The sequence below is a fragment of the Cyprinodon variegatus genome, unplaced genomic scaffold, assembly GCF_000732505.1.
Source record: "Cyprinodon variegatus isolate N-32 unplaced genomic scaffold, C_variegatus-1.0 Scaffold268, whole genome shotgun sequence".
Lineage (NCBI taxonomy): Eukaryota > Metazoa > Chordata > Actinopteri > Cyprinodontiformes > Cyprinodontidae > Cyprinodon > Cyprinodon variegatus.
Window position 1 is genome coordinate 634,855 of NW_015150721.1, and position 18,949 is coordinate 653,803.

General features: G+C 37.1%; 1 protein-coding gene across 2 annotated transcripts in view; it reads right to left on the reverse strand.

The window, feature by feature from the left end:
• Positions 1-11,958, reverse strand: part of ltbp3 (latent transforming growth factor beta binding protein 3) — a 74,568-nt gene extending 62,610 nt beyond the window's left edge. For both annotated transcript variants that reach the window (XM_015382878.1, XM_015382877.1), the window contains exon 1: positions 11,348-11,958. In XM_015382878.1, coding sequence (XP_015238364.1) covers positions 11,348-11,588 — 241 coding nt within the window. In that variant the 5' untranslated portion in view covers positions 11,589-11,958. The remainder of the gene's footprint in view (positions 1-11,347) is intronic.
• Positions 11,959-18,949: the final 6,991 nt, after the last annotated feature.

Genomic DNA, 18,949 nt, shown 5'->3' on the forward strand with positions numbered 1-18,949 from the left:
GGTGCAGTTCTTTTGGGTATTTCTCTGCCAGCTTTGCAAATATGAAGACTGAAATTTGTGCCAGTTTTTTGCTTAGTGTACCAAGCTGAATGGAGAGGCAAACCACCATTTTTCAAAGCATTTACCAGATGTTCAAAATTCATTTAGTCTTGTTAAACCAGGATCTGGTCACAGAGGAAGAAATTATTTCTGTAATATGTTCTCAGAAACATTGAATCTAATCTGTCCATGTGGAGTTCAACTGTAGATTGCTTTGAATGAAAAACATCAGTGCAGAACAAGAGTTTATAAGTTTAAAAAGCTGTATAAGGACAAGGTTTTAAGTAAATATATATAATTGGAAAAGAAATTATGGTCAAAGTTGAAGTATGAGACAACTATTAATGTTATAGACACTTACTAGACATGTAGTGAAAGGATATGGCGAGGGGTTTAGAAATGATATACATTTGTAAATATCTTTCATTTTTCCTCTTTGTTTTCAAGGAGTAGATAACACAATATTTATCTTCTTTCTGCTCCTGTTTTTCATGTAAAACATAAATAAGTCATAATGTAAATTTCCCAACTGCATAAACAAATAAATATCTATTCATCCAGTCATATTTAAAACACATAAGTTGATTTCACTAGACAAGTTTGTTTAAAATGTTCTTACTAAATTATTTTACTTTAAAACAATTCATGGTTTTATTTCACACTTTTTTTTATATATATAAACGAACCATGACTATTTTAAGATGTGTTTTCAGACACTGTTCTTTGTTAACTTGATTGTCTATATTTTTGCCAATAAAGTTGTGTCAAAGCAGAAAAAGAAAAACAAGCAACAGTAGTTTTGGAGGAAACCTAAACCTAAGATCCTTGCAGTGGTGTAACTTTGGGTCTAATACTGGGATGGTGTTAAGGTCTCAGCTACTGTAGTATCAACCATGAACAACAGAAAGTCAAGGTGCTGTGTTTCTAAATATCTATTGTCTAATTAAATTTTTCTTTGACTTCTAATCAGGTTAGGTTAAGCAGGCAGTGGAAAGATATATACCAGAATTTCCCCACTGTGGAAAGAGATTTTCTATTCTATTCTATTCTATTCTATTCTATTCTATATAAAAATAATGAAAAATGGTCTATTTATCTTAGGTAAAAAAGGCAAAATCTAATATTATTTTTAGGATTTATGCATTCCATTTCACAGTCATGCACTTTCATTAGATTTCGGAGCTATTTAGAAAAACAACCACAGCTTAAAAAAAAAAATGTAAACAGGTAGGGAGGTACTGAGTTTCTGGCTGTACACACAGGGAGCTACATTATCAAATGACTAAATATTCTGCTACTTCGCTCGGATATGAAAATAAATCATTCTAGCAAGATTATTTTAGAAATAGATAATGTGATATTATTTGGGGATTATATTAACTGAATCAGAGTTATGAGAGTATCCTTGGGTTTGAGGATTTTTCTTAGCTAAACCTAATTATTTAACTTTATATGTTCAGTTACCCACTCTACTGAGGGCTAACCCTAAAGCTAACATCAGCGGATGAGAAACCTAGACCTAAATTCAGTGGATTTGATATGACTTCTTTAAATTCCCAATCCATTATTCATTTCTGGCATTGATTGTACTGCCCCTGCATTATGGTTCTCTTAGCTTTATAAGACAGGATGGGGAGTGACAGCAAACATTTGATTCCCTGACCAGTTTCCTCGTTCCCATTGAAGAAGCAACCCCACAGCATGACGTCAACACCACTGTGTTGGAAACAAGTCATAACCAAAAGAGTTCAAATGGACTGTAAAAAAACAGATTCATGAAGAACATGAGTGACAGTTGTCCTGTTAGAAAGGTTTGCCTTTCAGCTGTTGGTCTTAATACCCCAACCTTGCCAAAGCTCTCAGTTTAGGTGAAATGTTCTATTTTAGTAGGTTTAAACTTGTCCAAAGTTAGGAGTACACTGGGTTTAATTCTGGGAAATCTGAGTGAGAGAGCCTAAAAAAAAATATAGAAAAAGAAAACCTACAGTATGTAACAATCTAAAGGGAAATGTGACCTTGCATGTGTGTGTGTGTGTGTGGTTCTGCAGTAATCCTGCTTGTAGAGTGATGAAAGATTTATTGCAGCAGAAGACCTCAAATAACCTCATGTGTTACTTTCTCTACAAGAATAAATAGACGGGAAGAGGTGACAGAATGTCCCCCATATTAAAACTCAGCCTTGATGAGAGCTTCATGGTCCGGGCGACCCCCCCCATCCTGTACACATACACACACACACAGACTTCAGCTCAGATAAGAGGCTTTCATGACCCTTAAGCTACAAATGAATGTATTTGTTTGTTTTTGAGAGGGCAGGAACCCAGTTTTGGCTTAGAGTTTATTCCAACCTGTGGTAAAAATAAGGAAAGCTGCAGGTTCTTTGGCTGCAAGATTTAAACCGCCTTCTGAACAGTTTGGCATGAGAGGAAGAGGAATGCGTTAAGGAAGAACAGACGGTTGTAAAAGGTGAAATAAACTCACCCCACTGAGAAAAAGCAGACCCCTTACTGTATTTAACTGACTTTGCTTCATTCTCCAGCACCCTTGGACCTCTGACCCAGTCGAGGAGAAACCAAAACAAACCATAAGGCTACTACTGTCACTTCGCTCTAAATACAAAACCACATGGGAAATCCCCAAAATAGCCGGGTTGCCATGATGCCCGAATTAACGGGACGACATGCCCAGACTGGAGCACCGTGAGAGCACTTCCTGTGTAACACGGGGGCCTCTGTGCCTGGAATAAGATGGGAATCCAGAGCAGCTTGGACGTCTGGAGCCTGGGTGAAGGCATGATGCTGCTAAAGTGGAGAGGAGGGGCGAGAAGCTTACAGGGGGGGTGAGTCTGAGCCAACAGCTGCTGTCAGTACAGCTGATGTATGATGTGGCTCAGTGAGAGCAACAGCATGAAAAGCAGAGGAAGAAAGAAAAGCATGCCGTAGATTTGTCGATTAAAGCACATTTTTATTACCAATAGTTTAATGTCTGCACAGATTATTTTGGAAGAATATTCCAAAACGGTTAAAAAAAAAAACATTAGATTCATGCATAGGCCATAAAACTTTACACTAGGGAAAATATTTTTGCTCAGGCTGCAGAGCGACCTGGACAATATGGACAATATCATGATATATTTCTTAATTTCAGTCAATTGGATGCAATTTCAGTATCAGTATAAACATAATAAAAGCCTCAGAAAGACCTGTACTAACCTATGAGAATTACTTTGTCAGTTATAAAACTCCTCTAATGTAACGTTAGACATATTAAACTTTAAAAATACAGGAACATCAGTGAGTGACAAATGCTGTAACCACAGAATGCAACATGTATATTGAAATATAAGAAATACGTTTTTCTGTAATAATCAACTGTTGTTAAACTGCAACATATGTGAACCCCACTTAATGAAAAAATGTAGGAATTTAGCATATAGCGTGAATCCACCTGTGTCTCTGACACTAATCAGACAAACATGCATTATATGTGAATTAGTGTTTTTCTTTTCCTCTTGATGCATGCATGCTCAGTGTGAGGGATTGCTGTCTAGACAATGCATTGATGCAATCAGCTGGTTGTCCTTAGAAAACTGAACAAATCTGATTGGATCATCTGTAGGGGGGAGTACTGGAATGGGTGTTGCAATATGATACGTGTCACAATACTTACGTCATGATACGATATTATCATGATATTGCAATATCACTATATATTGCAATATTTTTCCTAGCTATCAATATGAAATCTATAGATAAAAAAGCAAGTTCTGTATATGTTTAGAAATTGATCATTTAGTTATTTTTGATATCCATGTTGTTTGGGTTTTAAGTCAGTCCTCATCTTCCATTGTGATTGTCTTAACTACAGATATGGCGCTGCAGCGCACAGCAAAAGGGCTCCACAGCTCTATCTGCGCTGCAGAGAGAGCCCATTTTCTCTCACATACATATATACATAGTAGTAGTAGCCCACTTGTCATCATAGTGCCCTGGTCACTCAATAAATGGTCAGACACATGATGTTATGAGTCATATATATATGAAATGATACATATGCCCAAATGCAGGATTCAAACCAGGGTTTCTAAATGGGAGCTGGTGACTAACTAAGCTGTCCGGTCAACTATACATGGACCTTAGAGGTGTTGGCCCCAACCTTGAGAAGCAGCTACTTCAGATACCTGGAGAAACATCAGACATCTCAAGCAAGAAGTGTGCAGCTCTAAGGACAGCAAAGAAATTATATAGAACTATCAAGCTCCCAGGCGTCTGGTAGAGGATCTCAGCTTGAGAAGAGGAAGCCACGCTCCCCACCCAGGAGTACGTGGTTGGGGGTTGGGGGGTCGGGGCGGAGCAGGTTTTACACACACACAGAGAAAGATGGATAGATAGATATACTTTTTATGATTATAATGCCCTCGTGTTAACCATCAAAAACTAGCACTGCCCTTCTGAATTCACTTCCATAGTAAAAACATTTAAATTACAGTTTTCCATTGATTTGTTTTGTTATTGTTTGAGTATTTTAAACTGACATGACAATGAGATTAATTGCCATAAACGCCAGAGTCCCTGAAATGTAAAACCAGAGGTGTCAACAGTATGAATGTTTGTTATTAAAGTAGAAGTATGAATCCTAATGTTTTAATACACTTTTGTAGAAGTTAGAGTATCAACTTAAGCTTTTTACACAAATAAGAGTAAAAGTACAATTTTTAAAACTACTTAAAGTATAAAACTAAAAAGTAATGCAGTAAAAAAAAAGTGCTTTAAACCTTATACTGGTTACAGCACTACCCTATTAAAGGGACATTTTTCTACAATTCTACACTAAGAATTCTTAGTTTTATAACTAATGGTGTCACATTTAATTTTCCATCATCTTTTTGGTATGTGGCAAACAAGTTGGTGAAGTACAGAGTCCAACCACAAATAAATGATTTGTCTGGATGAAACAAATGAATTTGTCATAACAGTTATAACAAAAATTAGTTTAATGAAAGAAAAACTAACGAGTCTATTTTTAAAAAGTAAGGAGCAGAAGGTAGAGATAATTGCAAAAAATGTAAAGAGTATAAGTAAAAAGTTGTCTGAAAGAAAATTACTCCATTAAAGTATTAAAAGCCAAAATTTCCATTTATATGAAATAACAAACTATTCATACTTTGTTATTTGACACCTATGTGTTAAACCAAATACCTTCTGGCTTTTTCCCAGTTGTTTCTATATCAATGTATTACTTTAAGTTAGGCTATAAATACTCTTACTTTGATGGAGTCTGTTAAAAATCAAAAGAATCTACTTTTTTTTTCTCCTGTTTTTTTAATTAATTTATGGATTTGATCTTTGCTCTGCATTTGTTTTCGTTTTTAGTTTAGGAGCAGATATCAATTTCTCTGAAAAGCTGTAGATTTCATAACCTCACATGTTGTAAAAGTGTGTTAAGTTTCCTCATGATTGTTTTCACAGAGAAGCAGTGACCGTTTCCAGTTTTCATATTTCATATTTTCTCAGCTCTCTACCCTGGAGACTGTGCTGGAAGTTAAAAGAAAAACTTTGTCCTGGAACATCCCTCCTATTAATCACAAAAAACACATAACGTAATTAACCTAAGAATATCTAACATTTGTAGGTTTAATCAGTAGATCTGATCTATTTCAAGTTCCTCTCAGTTTGTGAAAAATCAGTGCATTCCTGACTAGAAGTAGAAACCTCTGCCAACACCAATATGTCCTGCAGCTGTTCAAACCTACAATCCGAGTTTGCTGTCCTGTTGTTAGCAACTCTGTCCTCATTCCTCTGCCTTCAAGATTAAAAATGTAAAAAACAAATCCTGTGCACAATACAGTAAAATATGTATCCCAGATTAAATATAAAAATGCAAAAAGAATCCTTCCTAGCTGCTCAAATATGGGACATTTCTGCATTATTCCTGCTATAGCAAAGGCCAATTTGACACAGAAGAGAGAAATTTCCACTAGTCCAAACCACATTCCAGCGCTAAAGTCAAACCCTCCATCCATCTCTTCACAACGCAGCGACGACCTTTTCAGATATGGCTGGAAAACAAAGCAGACAGGGGGAGTGCATGATGGGACTCCGATCCAGACCAAATGTGAGGTGCTGTGAGGTATTCCAGGAATCCGATATGCCTCTTTTGATTTATTCGACACAGGAGCTGAGGAACATGATGCATCACATGGAAACTGGGGCAAAGGAGGGGAAAAAAACAAAGCCTGAGCCAACTTTCTGACTCCAAGTGGCGTCAGAGAGGAGGAACGCCATCATAGAGCTTCAAGAAGGAGACATCGGACTTCAAAGGCACCGCAGTCATAAAACACATCGTACTTACACTGCTGTTCGCTCTACACACAGGCCAGTGCCAGTTTCTCTTCTACTTAAAAATTCCAACACAAACAGGCGTGGATAAGTATAGCTCTATAAACAAATGGGAGTTAACATTAGCAGCTATTAAATCATGCTGAAGCAGAAACACAATTAACCTTCTAAACAAAAGCTGAAATTTAACTTCTATTTCCTTTTTTCATTTTATTTCCTAATTGTCTGTAATGTGTTTGTATTTTTTTTTTTCTACTCTGCGTTGAGTAAGACCAGGGCGTGTAGGGAGATCATTTGAATCCAGCCCTTTGGTTGTGAGATCGATGTAGACTCAAAGGCTCCATGTCTAACCACAGCTGATCTGATATAGCACCAAAAAAGGCTCCACCAACATCAGCCAGGCTCTGGAGTCTGGGGCAAGAAGAAAGCATAGATCTTAGGAGTACATTTATGCTCCGTTTAATGAGCCATATCTGCATTATTAAAGTGCAACATGAGAATATTTTACAGCCTCACCTCATCTTAACCTCATATCAAATTAGAGGGTTTGAGATGAATTGACAGGAGACTTATTCACTAAGGTTGACTTAAGAAATCAGGTCAATTAAAGTAATGTGTTTGTTTTTAAGGAGGAGGATTTTATAAAAAGCATTGCTTTGCTTAGAGATTATTCTTGTTTTTCTTTATTTTTGCATAATTTAAATGTTTCAGATTATAAGAAAATATTAAAACATTGAATTCATACAGCCTATAAAAATGTGAATGCAGGAATGCATTCATTAAACGATGCACAAAATAAAAGAGAGCAATATCTACAGCTCTGCATGCGTCAGTTCAGTCTCTGCTCATGATTCAGTTAGAAGAAAGAGGCAGGGCAAAAATGGCTTCTTTTGGAGTTTTAAGATGGAAACCACTGTTGAGCCCCCAAAAACAAAACCTAAATATTTTAAAGGTGAAGGAGTCAAATCCAATGTCTGTGTTTTCTTCTTTGATAGACTAAAATCTTGTATTTAATTCAAATTAAGCTCTGCAAACCTGATCCACGCTGCAGTTTTAAACTGCCTTCAACAAAACCGTTGAGCTCTTTGGTCTTTATAACTTGTATAAACATTATACTCTGACTCTCAGGAATGAAATTTCCTGGAACATCAATTTCGGTGAAGTCTGGCAAATCTCCTAAATGTTTTCCACTTGCAGATAAAATTTCTCTCTGGAGAAACAACAGACTTTAAATAGTGGCAGTAATGGTTTCTTTGTGAGCATTGCTGTTGTCTTTCCTTCCTGGCATCGTGTTACCCCCCCTGCGTTGGTCCCAATTTCTGATGATCAGTTAATCAAGAAAATGTCATCAGCTGCTCCTTTTCCTCCAAAAGTTGGTTAAAACAACTAGGAGTATTTTTCTGCATTAATTGATTCTATGAAGAGTAACATTGCAAAATGTATTCAACATTTTTATTCACTCAATGTTGAAATCATAAACAAAAGCTAATCTCCATTACTTTCTGATTCATAGAACATAAAATATAGTAGGCAGTTTTTAAATATCACTACTTGAGTTTAGTGAAATCACCCTTTTTCTTCCTTTCTGTTGCTGTTTTGCGTCTATTAACTTTATTTCTTTTGTATCATTATCTATTTTTATTTCTTCCTTTTATTTGCAATGTATCAATAGAGCACTTTAATTTCTAAAGCACTTTCTAAATAAACTTTCTGCAAAAGTAAAAAAAAAAATAAAAATAATCCCGTGGACTTGGTTTCCAAGATTTAAAGACGTTTCGCTACCTCACCAGGAAGCTTTCTCAATTCAAATGACTATGACCTGGATGACTGAGAATCTTCATCAGCATTTCTAAATAATGAGAACAATTAGTAAATCTTAGCTACAGTATAGCATCAACTTTGTTTAAATACACAAGCATAAAAAGACGCACATCGACTCAAAAACAAAGTACTTATATCCACCAAATTACAAATATCCACCTGGATCACATCTAGAAAGATTACCTACACTTGAGTAAATTGCAAATTTATGGATTAATGAATGGATTAATGCGGCATAATCAATAGTTGACTTGAACAATCAACTGAACTCTTGATGCTCTAGTTTACAGAGAGTAAACCTGAGTTTGAATCATATTTTAATATATTTTCTAATAATTTTCTAATAAAAAATAATAATTTGTAAAATTTTATTTGCACAGTTTAGCATTTGTTGTTGGAATCAATCAATTTACCCTCCCTGTATCACAGATGAACCAATCCAGTGTTTTCCATCCCAATCCAATATCAAAAACCCAGGCTAATCGTATAGGAAGATAACTACAGTTACTAGTCTTTAATTAATGAATTGTATACCACCCCTTGTAAGTGAGGGCAACAAGGTTGACATAAACATTATCAGAAAAATTAAAACAGATATAAATATTATTTATCAACAAAGTGTAAATTAACAGCAAAAGGAAATAAATAAAGTGCAAACAGATATTTCAAGGTTTTATAAAAAATAAAGCGGGCGAGTAAAACTTGTTGTAGGTCACAGTAACTGTATTGCTGTGTCTGATATCAACAAGGAAATAAATGACTGGATCGTAATCCAGTTAATGAATCAATAATGGAACTGATATCCGATCCTACTGTTGGATGGATGCATGGATCATAAATAAAACTGCCTGAATGGTTATTGCCTGTCATTGCAAGTCATTCACCACAGCATCATATTACCCGTCCTCCCATCCTGCTACTCTAACTGACTTTTAGTTGCAGCCTCCTGTCCATCATCTGTAGTCAATTGTTTAGACATATAGTTTCAAACGCCTCATCCAACCAGCTCATTACTGGACATTTATTAACTAAAACATTTGCATTCCTGACTTAAAGCTTCCCATTTTTAAGTCTAATGTATTTTGCATAGACTGACAAAAACTATCAATCCTTTCACATGAAGTGGAAGGAATTAAATAGTTTCACTAATACAGATATGAATAATTTGGGGTTTTATTTGTTTTCAGCTCCACACATTGAACCACCTTTCACTCCAATTGCAGCTGCAAGTGTTTTATATTACCCATGTCCACCAGTCTACGACATCTAGAGTAAAAAATTTGGGAAAAACTCTTGATCTTATTTTTTTTCCACATCCCCTGCCACCTATTTTAAAAGCAAATTTAGTTCTGAACTTTTGATGGGTTATTCCTACACATAAATATGACCCCCTTTCACCTCTTGCTTTTTAGGTTTTCTGTTTTACAGGCAATTGCACCTCAGGCCCAGTTTCAGGTTTCTCTAAACTCTACAAAGTTTTATTATATTAAGTTCCGTTTTTCCATCAGCAATAACAAACTTATCTGACCCTGCTGACGAAAAGCATCCCACAGCATGATGCTGCTCCCCCCATGTTTCCCATGGTCTGTTCAGAACAATGAGTATTATCACACCTCCAAAGAGTTCTTTTCTCTCCTCTCACCAGAGTACCATCTTCCACATATTTCCTGTATTCCATGCATATGGCTTGCAGAAAAATTTAAACAAAGTTTATTTTTTCTTCTTCTTCTCTCTTTACTTGTCTAATTGTTCTCCAGCCAAGAAATTCTCCCACAATGTTTTGCAGCTCCTCCAGAAATATGGGTGTCTTGCATTGCCGTGTCCATGTGAAAGGAGAATGCAACAGGTAGATTCATTTTACTAATTGGTAAAAGGTGAAATAAAATAGTTGTTTGATTCGGTAGCAATGCATATCACAGTTTTCTTTTCTTTTTTTTTTTTTTAATCAGCAAAACCTTATAAATCCAAACCTGTAAAGTCCCTCTAAACTGTCATTTGGTTTGTGGTTATACACAAAAGGAAAATCCAAACCAGTAAACTGTAAAAAAAAAAAAAAAAAAAAAAGAAAAGTTGGCAGAAATCAAAATGGTCTTTAACTTCATAATTTAAGTTTTTAAGTTCCAGACTTTGAATTCTATGTTATTCTAACTTGAAAATGTGTTTTTTCCAACTTATGTGAAAGTAGAGGGGAACCAAAGGTCATGATTTATCTGCAAATCTTAATGTTCTTACTTAAAAATCATATTTTTAATCAGAGATTATTGGTCTTTAGAAGGGAGCATCTGTCATCTATATACCTGGATATACTGTATATATATATTGTTTATTCTTAATGCACCTTTTTCCTCCTTGTTTGCACCTTCTTCAACTTCTATGCCAATACATGTATGTGACAAGTGAATTTCTCCGCTGTGAGATCAATAAAGCTCATCTAATCTAATCTACCATGTATCAAAATGTTTATTCTGTTGTAGGGACACTAGAAGTCTGAGCTTTGAACCTCCAGACTTCATGGTTGGAGGTTCTGATGCTAAAGAGATGCTGCTGGTCAAAATCCAGAAATTGGAAACTCCAATTTAAAATCCAGGTTCCAATTCCTGGATTTTGACCAGCCGCATCTCTTCAGCATCAGTTTGAACAGTAGAAGAACATTAAGTCTCCAACTCGAAATCCATCTCCAAAAGTTGGTTTTCCCACATTTTAGAACAAAAAATTCTCCTTTTGAAATAACCAACACCTCAAAGGTTTAAGAAGCTAAGGGCAACCCACTTGATGAAGTTCAAGATCACAACTATACCTTATATTTAGCAAATTATATATATATATATTCATTTGTTAACAGTGCAGAGTCTAAATGATTTTTAAGTTTGGACGTTTTATTTGTGTTTTGATAGGTGACCGTTTTGGGAGTAGCCTTGTTATAATGCAATTTAACTGGGGTTGCCTAAGTAAATCATTTGGACCAATTAGGGTTTGTTTTATGGAGTCCCACGGCTGTAATTAGGATTTTCACTGTCCGTGGTATTTTCATAAGGTCTGCCTGGAACCAAGCACAACTTTTAAAGCTCAGAGGTCAGAGGCCTATTCATATCTCATCCCTCCCTCCTTCCTTCCCAGGAATAATGCGGAATTGTGCCAGCCTCACTCACCAACCCTGAAGCCCTGTCCGATCAGCGTGTCTGCGCCCTGGCCGTTCTCCGCGATCAGCGTGGTGTTGTTTCCCTGCTCGCACCTATCCTGGCACTGACCCTTCAGGCAGATCCGCTTGCAGATGAGGGGCGCGATGACCACCTTGAAGCGCTCCCGTCCGGAGGCGCGCTCTGCGCACCACACCAGCCTGTGCACGCTCAGCCAGAGGACGAGCAGATGGGAGATCATCAGGCAGGGCATCCTGGCATCCTTCACTGCCCCGCGCAGAGATCCCAGGACATGAAATCTGTGGGCTTCAGCTCCAGCTCAGAGGAATCCTACTTTGTTATCCGATAGGGGGGAGAAAAAACTTTTACGTGTCCTACGGCGCGCAAGAAGCGCGTCCTGTACCTCTGTTATCTTCTTTAGGAATCTTTTTTTTTTTAAGTTAGTCCCTTTGCGTATTCCTCCGTAAAACTGCCACGTTTGCCATCCTTGGAAGTTTCCCTTTGCGCACAGAAAAGTTGCTGCGGCTCCTTCTCGCTGATCTCTTCCTCCTTTTTTCGCCTTGCTGTGTTGGAGAGTTGGAGAGGACTGGTGCGTCTGAGGGTTTGGGAGAGAAAGAAGGGAGGAGAGGTGAAGGGGAGGGAGCCAATCCTCTCTGGAGAAAGTGCGCTGCAGGCTGGCCAGGCGCTGCAGAAGCGCTTTCCTTTACTGGTTCTCCCTGTCAGGACCTCCCCCCTCTGCTCCTCCACAGATCACAGTGTGCAGCACTCTGACTCACAAAAACTGTCGTCAGCCACTGATTTAAGACTTGATGCACCTTTCTGTTGAAGTTCATATGTTTGAAAATTTAAGAGTATTAGAGCAGAGGCTTAGAAAGGGCCCTGAAACACTGGGGGCTTTACCCAACCCAGATATACTACAGGACATGCTGTACTTTCTCTGCACACTGTGGGATTTTAAATGCATTAAAATCAACCAGATGTAAACACTTCTGTTTTATGCCAAAGATATAAGTGTAGGTGTCTGTTTAGGGCAAATTGGGGCCCCACGGACCCCTAGAAAAATGCTAAGTTGATATTTTCTATATAAATGCAAAGTAGCAAAAACATACAACATCATGCAATTGTGCTTTTTTTATATCAATAGATATTTAATCATGTAGAAATCATTACTTGTATATAAACATGACTAGATTGAGGATCAGACATGGAAGGACCAGTGTAAACATTTCGAAAATTATCTTTGAAGAACACCCTGGTAGTCACACTTCTATACACTCCTTATTTTAACTTAATGCAAAATGTGCTGTTTATGTCTTTCTTTTAAGCATGTTCGAAATAATTAAACTTATCTAAGCTACACTGATAATGATGAGATGCATCATTATCAGAAAACCTTTCAGACATCTTAAAGCTCAAATTAACCCATCCCTCTCTCAATGTTAAGTCTTAGTTCTGTTAAAATCTATGGGTAGCTTTTTTTTTTCTTCTCCACTGTTTACATTGATCCTGGCTGCACTAAATGGAATGTTCATTTACTAACTGAAAAGCTGTACTAAACGAAATGTCCTTTTATATACACCCTGTGTATATACAAAATTACAATAAAAGTTGTCCAAGTCTATTATGTTGAACTCTCCCTGTGACTTTAGCATCTGCAGAGCTTAGCTTTTCCAAACTGAAGGACTGAGATCTTCTATGGTGGAGAAATTGTTAAGTGGGCTGGCGATTATTATTATTTACAAAGCATTCAATTCAATTCAGTTTATTTACATAGCACCAATTCAAAACATGTCATCTCAAGGCACTTTACAGAAATAATACAGGCAGATCATACAGTCAAATTGGTTGACAGCTTTCCATCTAAGGAAAACCAGTTGATTGCATCAACTCTTTAGCATTCCCTCACACCAAGCTTGCTTGTAGCAACAGTGGAGATAAAAAATGCTTTTTAACAGGAAGGAACCTCCAGCAGAACCAGGCTCAGAGTGAGCAGCTGTCTGCCAAGGCCGACTGGGGACCAAGGAGACAGAAGCAGACATACAGAAAGAAGCAAAGATACAAAAGGCAACTGTCAACCAGCTCCACAGGCAGCCCCCTCCAGGAAACACTAAGCCAGGCAAACAAGCTCAGAGGCAAACAAGCTTGGCCATTTAAGGCTTTATATGTGAGGAGGAGGATTTTAAACTCTGTTCTGGATTTAACAAGAAGACAATGAAGAAAAGCTGGGATAGGAGAGATATGATCTCTCTTTTTAATTTTCTGTCACGTTTTGGTTGTGGTTTAGAGGACCCAAATGCAAAGGCAGAGAAGCTGAGTTGATTTCTTATAGTTTTAATGATGAAAGCAGTTAACAAAGGCAGGAATCCAACTAAAAATGTAACACAGACCAGAACCATGGAGACATCAGGGGAAAACACGCACAAGGAGCCAGAGAGAGACGAGGTGAGCAGAGAACAGCAATGACAGGACCAGCAACAACAAGGAGTGACAGCAGAGGGAGAGTATATGTAGCTGACTGAGACAAAGGCAGGGCTAACGAGCTGACAAGGAGCAGGTGTGAGAGGAGACAACGAGGGAGCCAAGGGGAAAGGAACACACAACAGAGGGCAACAGAGGAAAACAACAGAAAACCTGAGAACAATAAAGAATAAATCTAGAAACTACAACAAAATAGGAATTAACTTCCTGATAGTAATGAATTACAATAGTCCAGCCTTGAAGTAACAAATGCATGGACTAGTTTCTCAGCATCACCCCTGGACAGGAGATTTCTAATTTTTGCAATATTGCGCAGATAAAAGAAGGAAATTCTAGAAACCTCCTTGATATGAGATTTAAATGACAGGTCCTGATCAAAATTAACACCAAGATTTTGTACTTTATTATCTGAAATCAGTTTAATCCCATCCAAATGAAGTGACTGACTAATTAGCTTCTTTTTCAAAGACTCTGCTCCAACGACAATAACTTCTGTTTTGTCTGCATTCAGGAGCAGAACGTTAAGATTCATGCAGGTTTTTATGTCTTCAGACATGCCTGTAATCTTTGTAATGGGTTAGCTTCATCTGGATTTATAGACAGATATAGCTGAGTATCATCAGCATAACAGTGGATATTAATCCCATGCTGTCTAATAATTCTATCTATTGGGAGCATATATAGTAAAGAGAATTGGTCCTAGCACTGATCCCTGTGGTACTCCACAGGTAACCCTGGAGCATGAAGAGGTTTATTATTATCGTGAACAAACTGAAATTGGTCAGATAGATACGATTTAAACCAAGCTAGTTCTGTTCCCTTAATTCTTTAATTCTTAATTCTTTCTTAAATATTTATCATGATCAACTGTATCAAATGCAGCAATGAGATCTAACAGGACGAGTACAGATACAAGTCCATTATCTGAGGCCATGAGAATATCATTAGCGACTTTCGCCAGGGCTGTTTCAGTGCTATGATGAGCTCTAAAACTAGATTAGATATATTTCTTTAGTTGATTAAGTCATCTGGGTCAAGAGATGGTTTCTTAAGTAAAGGTTTATTTTCAGCTACATGTCCCTGTAACAAGGATAGGTTAATCACATCTAAAATAGAGGTTGAAATCTGAAGGAATTTTCCCTTCAATTCTTCATTTTTTTTTATTTTTTTTTTTATTTATTTTTTTTACAGATGTTGTAGGTGATGATAGTTGTAGGCAGGAAGGATCTTCTGTATCAGTTTCTTCTTAAGATGATGCTCACTGTTTTCCATAATGTTCTTTACTTTATGAAGAATTCTTCTTTGTGAAATCATCTCCAGAGATTCTAGAGTAGTCCCTCGAACAGAGCCAGCCTTCTTAATAAGCTTGTTGAGCTTTTTTAAGTCATAACCTCTGATGCTGTTACCTCAGCACTAAGGATGGAAGAAGAGATCACACTCTCCACAACAGACTTATAGAAGATATGTAGCATCTCTCTGCAAATACAGAAGGACCTAAGCTTCCTTTGGAAGTACAATCTGATCTGTCCCTTCCTGTAGATGGCTTCACAGTTGTCTCCAGTCTAGTCTGTTGTCCAAGTGAACACTAAGGTATTTATACTCTTCAACCACATCAACTTCTTCTCCCTTGATGTAAACAGGATTTAAACTGTCTCTGTTTCTTCTGAAATCTACAGTAATTTCCCTTGTTTTGTCAACATTCAGGATCAGATGATTTTTTTCCACACCATGCCACAAAGCGGTTCACCAGCTCTCTGTACTCAGCTTCTTGTCCATCTCTGATGCACCCAATGGCTGCCGAGTCATCCCAGTATTTTTGCAGATGACAGGACTCTGTCTGCCACTGGAAGTCAGAGGTTTACAGAGTTAAAAATGAATGGAGAGAGTATATCCCATGCGGTGCTCCAGTGCTGCTGACTATTTGATTAGAAAGCTGACCCTTCAGTCTAACAGTGGTCTGTTAGTCTTTGATCCAGGAGATTGTTGAGGCCTCCACCAATATTACACAAAAGGCTACAGAAAAAAGTAAAATAGAAATTCAGAAAACAACATAAATAACCATACCAAATTGATTTCACTTTTAGGAAAGCTTAAGGCAACAATTGTTGTACTGCACATCAATTTGTCTCACAAAGGCCACCAAATCTATTTCTTTGGGATGCTGCTTCTCGAGAGTAAAGTTAGCTAGATTACCCACATGGTCACCAGCAGCGGTTGAGTGCAGCTGATTTTTCCATTAACAGTTATATAATTTTGTAAATCTATATTTAATTTCAAGGCAGGGGCAGAGCTAAAGGGGGGGCCAGGGGTGGCCATGGCCACCCTTAGCCAATCATTGGCCACCCCTACCATTTTTCCCCCATAATACTGACAGTGGCAGCAGTAATACTCTCAAGTGATACTACAGTAATACTCTTAATATTCAAAATATTAACATTTTTTCATAGATTTACAATTACTTTAAAAACATGTTAGAACTGTAACTTTTACTGTCATTTTTACTATTTTTTTAGGGCTGCACTTTTAAAAAGATGAAATTGTCCAGTGAGCTGTTTCCAAACAAAATGTCTTTTTGTTTTACACTTGTGTAAACAACATGACAAATAAAATCTGTCTAAAGTCTAAGTCTACTTGACAACAAAAACACTGTGGTTAATTATGCACATTAGTATACTAACGTTAAAGACGATAAATACAGAATTCATGCTCTTTCAGAACTAGATTTTGTGTTTTATGGGGTAAAGAGAAAATGCACGTCAGTCTTCAGGTAAACCACAGATAAATAACAATTCTAATAAAAAGTTAGTAAGTAAACAATTTTTGTAGATATTAGCACTTGTAAATATCAATTTTATGCAGAATGATTATTGATAAAAGTAGGTAAGTAATGACAATGGAAAAGATGTTCAAACCAGCACTCAAACCTGAAAGAACTTTATCCACTCTACCTTTTATCTAGATGGATGTTTAAATATATGCGTCTATTTGTTAGCAAAGGCTGTAGAAAATAATAGTTTGTCTTTATATGGCTGCATTATATGGCTATTGTGGTTGTTCATTTTCCTGTTTGATCAGTATAGATTGACCCTAAGATTCTGGTGCCGATTCACTGTCGGCCACCCTTCAGTGTACATTGGTCATTGCCTGGCCACCCTTATAAAAAATTTCTGGCTACGCCTCTGTTTAAAGGCTATGGGAAGCTTTTAGACAAACAAGTCATCAATTACTGGGTATTTAAAGGACATAAACGTAGGCAGTTGTTCCCTCATTTACCCCGCTGTAGCTCCACCCCTGGTTCAGCTCTTAAAAATGCTTGTTGGACAGGGTGTGAAAACTTTATTTGGGACTCACTGATAAAACTTTGGTAAAATCTGCCTTAAGCTGTATTTCATACGATCATAAAATGAATAAAAGGATCAATGAGCGGCATACAGGTCATGAAACATTCATAGCAACAAGTTAACAGAGCTGCCAGCTGAGACTTTCACCACCCTCCTGCAAATTATAGTGCAACACCTTGAGTCCATTTAACTAAATAACAGCCAGGCCTGCAGGGATGCACTCTCACTAAAGCAGACTGTAATTGTGACACCAAACTGTCATCAGAGCCAGACTCATCTGAGTGATTCACTCACCGGTCTTCAGCCTCTGCTGATCAAGAGTAAAAAAAATAAATAAACTAAAACTTCAGCAATGTATGGGTTACATGGCACACTAACAGTATAAAAAAACAATTGAGTCACTTCCTCTTTTAAAAGGGACATTGTTTACTTTCTGTCGCAGAGGAAATGACTGCATGAGTCTGCAGAGAGTTCACAGGTCTTTTGCACATTTCTCTGCTTGTACATCATCAGCTCCCAATACGTTCTCACACACCAACGTTCAGAGTGTGAACACATGGTGGGTCACACTGAGGTCAGTCCCCAAATATCGGTTGGTGTGAGACAATGATGGAAAAGATACCCTAAAGGTTCTGAATGCACCACTTATGGGATAATCTGTAAAACCAGAAGGAAAAGCAGCTGATGTAGATAAAGATGCACAAGTTGAACCTGTTGGATGCAATAACTGGCAGCAGAACCCACCTCAGACAGAGAAACGATATTAAAATAAATAATCCGTTAAAGGGGAATTTATAAAAGAATATCCAGCTTGTTTCTGTGGGTTTTAAATGAATCTATGTTTAATAATTTAAGGATTGCTTCTATAGAATGCGAAGCTCAGTTTAGTTTAAGTAAAAAAAACAACAACAAAGGCTTTAAAGATAAACAACCTCTGAGATTTAACAGACGGCCCCATTAGGGGAAGGAAAACTGATAAGACTCCTATTTTTTTCTGGTTTTGTTTGTTTAGGGGCGAGGATAGAAAAAAATATTTGTCCAATAAAGTGTTTTTATAACTCAAGACAAATCCTGTTTGTTTGGAGCTGAGCGGACTTATAAGAAAGAACAAAAAAGTCTGGTTCTTTCAGTAAATTTTTGCTGATTTTAAATAACTGTAGTTACCATAGTAGTTTCATTTAGGATATTCAAAGCAAATTTACATTTCATTTCACTTCTAGTAATCAGCCTTATGAATAAGGTTGATACTGATGATGATGATAATTGTCCTTTAGCACCACCACAAAGAGAAAATTGAATGTTCATTTTAAAAAGTCCAAACAACTACACAACAGCTGGTCGTAAAATAAATCTGATTTATTTACACGTCTTGTTAGAACTTTATAGATGCAAGTTAGAATGATTGTTCAACACATAACCAGTGATTTAAAATGCAATATTTAGGTCTACGTGATACATAAGGATTCAAATGTTCACATCCTTTTAATACATGGCCAAAGATGCACCTGATGACTAATGAAAACCATACCAGATAATTCTGGCTGGATAATTTAACAGTCTTCTTGGTGAAATTGCTACAGTTCATTTAAATCAGACATCAGCATAAATTTAATGTCTGCCTTTATTTCAACACAGCTAAATGGGTTTGCTATCCAGTTAATCTTAGAAAATCCAACAGGTTCCAAGTTTCAACCATCTGACATAACGATTCACTCAGCTGAAAGGAAACTGGACATGATGTTCAAAAACCGGGAAGTCATCTCGACTGAAGCTTGATATATATATATATATATAT